The following is a 6,309-nucleotide window of genomic DNA, read 5'->3' as shown; positions in this document are numbered from 1 at the left end:
TCCCCTGCCAACGCTCCTGAGGAATAACAGCTCTGGACCAGGAAATAGTTCAGGCTACTACGATGATTTACTCTACAGCTTCTACAGAGGACTATCATGTATCACACCCAAACTGGCCCAATATAATTATGCAAAATATTTAATCACTGGAGTTCAGCGTTAACGTGCCATTGTTGGATAATCCTATAAATGTCAGAATCAGCCCAGGATATTTATGGTTCATGCCTAAATGGCCACCTTGTATTTTGTACACTGTTCTGTCACTGCCAGAGAACCATTCATAAACGTATAGGCAAAAACAGAGGATACCTATTAAGTGGGAGTAATGCCAGATCCTCTCTGGGAAACTCCCTGTTTTTTGTGGGTTTTCTTTTTTCTTTCCTTTCTTTTTTTTGGTGTCATAAAGAAAAATAGCTTTAATTTTAATAATTAATACAGCAGCCTAGTTTGAAAGCTTTCTTTATTTTTGAATTTGATCACACACATCATTTTCCACGACTCTTCTCACTGAACGTCAATAAGTTAAGATAAACAACACATAAAATGACAAAATACCAGAACTCATTATTGGAACTGGACAGAACGTCCCAAGGATCCCATGAATAGCAATATACATGGACTATCTTGTCGACTGCGAGTATCAAAGGAAAGATCCTCACTTGTATTACTGTGCACTTTCCTATTTGTTACTAATAAGGTGTTAAAAATGTAAACATTACTAAGGGACTATCTTGTCGACTGCGAGTATCAAAGGAAAGATCCTCACTTGTATTACTGTGCACTTTCCTATTTGTTACGAATAAGGTGTTAAAAATGTAAACATTACTAAGGGAATGTTTACTATAATATAACATGATTGGCCATACTTACATTAATAACTACTTGATGGTGTAAGGTATTAAAGAGTCTACATAGCTTCCCAACAAAAGAAAAGCCATAAACAGCATTTGAATTGTCCATCAACCCTTCTGCCAGAATAACGACAGTTCATAAAATAGCTGCCACATATTTCTAATACTGATATTTCAAGGGCAGCAGACACATTGACATATGAATGTGATTGGGTATGAAGTCTGAATTTCAAACTAAATTAAAAAAAAAAAAAAACAGCATATTTTTTAGAATGCATCTAGGTTGCAACAGATGGCCAACTCCACACAAAGTCATGTTACTGCTCTTTTTCCCTAGGTAGTTATTTATATTTCTCGATTCTGACTGCTTCACACTTTTACAAAGCTTAAAGTGGTTGTAAACCTCAGACATGAAATATGAACAAAGCATATCCCTCTATAGCATGTGCCTGTCTCTGCCCAGGGCACTAGGTGTCATTTCTCTCTACTGCTTTGTTCCTCTGCTGTCAGCTTGAGTAATTTCTGACAGGTTTTCCTGACTCTAAGAGAGGGAGGGAGCTCTAACACACAGCCTGTGGTTGACAGGCTCAGGTCTTTTCCTGTGTTTCCCTTCCCTCAGGTCAGTTCTCATTGAGATCTGCAGAGTGTAACTTCCACTCCCTGCCCTCAGCTTTATGAAAGCTCAGACAAGCTGTACACATTTTGCACTTTGAACAACTGTACAGGAGATGGCTACAGATACACAGGTACAACTTATGTAGAAGGACTGATTCATCTCTGTGTATCACCTGAGGCAAATCACTTCAATGGGTACATGTAAGGATTTACAACCATTTTAATTGAGCTTTATATGTCTAGAAACAGTGCTACTGGCTAAGCAGCTAAAAATTTGATTAGTGATTTTTACCTAAACAAAATGAAGGTTTGAGTGGAGATGACTTTTAACAGTTTACATACAAAATAAAAGTGCTGCATGTGTTACACATACAATTTGGAAACATATATAAAACAAAAATGACTTATTTGAATACAGATTAATTTATATTTACTGTTGAACATGAGCATCACCAACTGGAGTTTTAAAAAAGAAAAAAAAAATAACATAGCTGCCTACTTACTGGATATTTTCTTGGGTCCCCAGCAAACAAATCTCCAGCTATACCAGCAACTGTAATCTGATAGACTGGAGCTAAGACCTAGTATGGAAGCCTGAGAATGTGAGTATAATGGCTCATTGCAATTCAAATAATTGGTCTCAGTCCACAGAGCAAATAATGGTATCTGGTGACTTCCCTGCTCTTTCTCCTTGTTAGACATTGCACCATGCCCTCTCTTTGCATGGACATCTGCCTACACTAGGGTTGCGCCGATATAAAGCAACTGCTCAAGTACCCTGAAACCGATACCTTTGCAGTGCATTTTGAACCCATACAAAATGAATAGGCTCATATAGCACTGCAAAGAATCTCATGTAATTTGAACAGGAATGCAGTGCGATTCCTGTCCAAATTGCATGCGGTTCCCCCACTGCTCCTGAACTTCAGCCTAGGTTCACACAGGCACGGTGCAGAAAACCACATATGATTCTGAGAGGAATTGTACCATATTCCGGTTCAAATCACATGCGATCCTTTGCAGTGCCATTTGATCCCATTCATTTTGTAAGGGCTTAGATCGTACCGCAAAGGTATTGGTAATTGGTATTGGCGAGTACTTGAGCACAAGTATCGGTACTCGTCGGTAATAAAACAGGTATGGGTGCATCCCTTGCCTAAACACACCTCTCCTTTAACCAGTGTCTATGCTACAGGTTAGAGTTAGATTTGTGTTGGATTCAAGCCACAAGAGTTTGCCAGGGGTTAGACAACTAGGATGATATCAAGCTTAAAGTATTAAGGCCAGCAGGAATTAAATTTGAGACTTTGGGTTCTTGGGGTCTGCAATATTAAAAGGACCCTAATGCCAGGGGTACAAGGGCCCCACTGTTGCTTAGAAGAGAGTACAAGTATGTTTTTTTGCATGAAGATATTAGAAGGGAGAAGTCAAAAAGTCATTCTTTTTTCTTTTATTTAGAGCAATAAAACTCAAATATAAGTAAAGTTATCCTCTTTATCTCATTCATAAATAACACATATTATTTCCCCATGCTATTTTTCTATGTAAACATGTGCAGCTGGTAGCACCATACGCTATGGGGAGACAGGTAAATATCCGGAAATGTTTACAGTGCTTGATATAGAAAGGCTCAATTCACAAAAACACTAAGATAGGGATCCCCATTTTTTAAAAAGTGACAGTTATTTAGCTAGCCAATGAGATCAACCAGTTTAAAAATTACGGTCACATTGCTAAAAAAAAGATCCTTATCCTTATGTTCAATCTTTGTGAATTAGGCCAATTCCAGAAAATTTAGGCCTCATTCACACTATAAATGCAGAAAAATGGATGGAAGCTGAAGCACAGATTGTAGAGACACGAGTATACATCAGTTTTCATGCGCGTTTCAGTGAGTGTAATACACGTTGCTGATTCCTGCGCAGAAAAAATCCACATGTGATGCTAGTGTTGTGAACAGGGCACATAGAGAACAATTGTTTTCTTTATGCCCTTGCAGAACGCATGCTGAAAAACTGACATCTCTGCACCATGGCGTGAACGAGGCCTTAAAGATGCCTGTTTAAAATTTCAAGTACCGTCTATCATAATTAACACACCAATAATTATACATTGCGTAGGTTTTGTTTGGTCGCTCAACTGTTAGTATACCACATAAGATATGGAAGAAAACATTTTTTAATCTGAGGCTCAAAGCTAGATTTTATGAAGTTTCATTATGGCAATTTGTTAAAATATGCCTGGAGAGATGGAAAACATAGATTAGCCCACCAATCTCTATACATTGTGCATAATTTATTTATAATCTGCATCACCTGTTCATGTATACTAATTCATGTAAACTAACAAAAAAACACCACACGTGGCATGATGAGGTCTTGTGGCTCCAACACTCAGTGTCCTATTGGAGTGTACTATGAATAAAGGAGATATTTAGTGTTCCATGGGTAAAGGAGAAATGTATTGTACATTAGTTCCATAGGGATACTATGCATAATTATATAGTGCTGAATCTGTACTTTCACATTAAAACAACAATGTCCAAAAACTAAAAAAAACAAGTTTCAAGGAATTCTGGAGTTCCTGAACATATATTTGTGAATAAAACTAATCTGTCCAAAATACTAACAATAATGGGTGCAAACCTGGAGTGAACGAGGTATCAATTACCATAAATAAAGGCAATGGCCTTACAATAGGTTGTTATTTTGCTACATAGCCAAGCCTTTGGAAGATGGATGCACAATAACAGGTAGCAAACATAGGAGGTAAGTATATCATCCATGTATTGCTTACTTGCGTCTCCCTTTTATTGCCTTGCAGGCTTTGGAGTCACATGATCCATTCAAGGCCAGCTGGGCCCATTCAGACTGCCTGAAACCATCACCTATATGGCAATTTAAATCATTTTCTTTCACCATATATATATATATAACTATTTATACTAACTATACAATCTGGTTTTCCCCTTGAATGCTTTTTACTTATTGTAACAATATCTAGCAACCGGTTAAAGCACCAGGCTGTAGCGCTGTATGTATATAAATTGAACTCACAAACATTTGCCCCCGTTAACCAGGGATTGATACTCTCTGGGACACCATATACACACACCACTATCAATTATGCACCATATCAAAGGGAATGGGAAGAGAGTTGAAGAGACAATTTAACTACAAGAGAACAGCGGAAATGAGGAGTTTTCCAACCCCAGGGAATGTATTCTTTGAAGTCCCAAGAATCTCTTACATTTGATTGGAGTAGCCATAATTTGGTGTGGCTGAGTACTGAGGTTCGTTCTGTGTCATGGCACCTTGTGCTGCCCCAAGAGCTGCATTCTGAGCTGCCTGCTGGACATGAGGGTTTTTCCAAGCACCTGTGGTCCATTCCTCTTGTGCCTTACTCAGGCTGCCTCCTGCTCCACGGTAAAATTTGTGTACCTATAAGGGAGCAAGAAGATAGTTATTTTCTCCAATTCTTTCCCAGAAATGCTCTGTTATTTGCTAAATTCCGTCCATTCTGAGATTTACACAACTCTGTCACACAAAACACTTTCATTTAGTAGGAAAGAAGACCTGATTTTTTTCTCCAATAGAAAGGACACTGAGTCACTGACCCAGGGCAAACATTGAAGTGTTACTAAACCCACAACAGTAAAGTAAAAGCATGCTTGTTATACTCACTGTGGAACCTAAGGAGTTACTCCTCTGCACTGTGTAAAAAGGCTGTTTGATCCTGTCTTCTCTGATCCTCCCCTTCTACTGTCTCCAATATATCTCCTGATAGAACAGAGGCTTGGAGGCAAGCTGCACATGCTCAGTTTGGTGTGTATTGCTAAACAGTATTTTTATTCTTAGGAGAGTGCATGTTATCAGCACAGGACCAATCAGACCTGTCCAGACAGGGGGTCAGGGATCCTGTAGCCTCGCAGGGCAGAACGAAAACTTCTCCACAAACTTTAACCAGTGCTCTGCTGGCCACTGATAGAAGTCACAAGACTGCTCTAACTTCTGATGAGAAAAATATATTTAGCAGTTTATATTTACTAAAATAATTGCATTTCTATGTTCTGTGTACCGTGAGAGCCCAGATATAGTGAATACAGGGTCCTGGGTTTAGTAACACTTTAAGCTAAGCAGTTATAACTCATTTACAGCATGCTTGCTCCAGGACTGTGATATATACATACTGTAGTCAGACACATCGAGGCATTTAAACAACAGAAATACAGAAAGGAGTGTTGGACTAAAAACGGATAAAAGAGTCCAAAAAAACTGTTGTTGGCAAACGAACCATAAAAAAATCAAACGCATTTCGGGGGGAAACAGCATTCCCCTTGTATACTGGCTCCTGTATTAGTACCAGTTGAGTAAAAAAGAAGAAACCAGGGGGAAACCCACTGGCACAGAAGTCCTAATGAGAACAGACAGCGGCTGAAAATATAATGTTTATTAACTAAATAGAACAAATAGAAAAAACAGACGACCTCCACCTAACATCGAACTAAAATTAAAATGACAATGTTGTCATATAAGGGACAGCCCACGTGCCGGGATCCCGGCCACTCTGACATACACACATGCATGCACAGAGCAGTCAGCCTTAACTAAGGAATAGAATGATGGACTCAGATGGAAATGATGGAGCAATAAGGAATGAAAACAGGAATAGGCCAAAAAGGAAGAGGATGAATATAGTGGAAGATAGAATAAGGAAGAACATATGCAGCAATATTGGTACATAGTAATGGCTTTAAGTGTGAGATATAGAAATAAGATGCAGGGTCTCACAGAGTGCAAATATCTAGTATAAACCAACAATCAATAAATGGCATGAGGTAGTC

At 38.7% G+C, this 6,309-nt stretch overlaps 1 protein-coding gene across 4 annotated transcripts in view; it reads right to left on the bottom strand.

The window, feature by feature from the left end:
• Positions 1-442: 442 nt before the first annotated feature.
• SCAMP5 (secretory carrier membrane protein 5) overlaps positions 443-6,309 on the bottom strand; it is a 53,178-nt gene continuing 47,311 nt past the window's right edge. For all 4 annotated transcript variants that reach the window (XM_089652369.1, XM_089652367.1, XM_089652366.1 and 1 more), the window contains exon 7: positions 443-4,906. In XM_089652369.1, coding sequence (XP_089508495.1) covers positions 4,712-4,906 — 195 coding nt within the window. In that variant the 3' untranslated portion in view covers positions 443-4,711. The remainder of the gene's footprint in view (positions 4,907-6,309) is intronic.

The sequence above is a fragment of the Staurois parvus genome, unplaced genomic scaffold (assembly GCF_062004578.1).
Source record: "Staurois parvus isolate SC_StPar_1 unplaced genomic scaffold, SC_StPar_1.0 ptg000682l, whole genome shotgun sequence".
Lineage (NCBI taxonomy): Eukaryota > Metazoa > Chordata > Amphibia > Anura > Ranidae > Staurois > Staurois parvus.
Note: the sequence above shows the minus strand (reverse complement) of the source record. Positions and strands in the feature narration are given on the sequence as shown.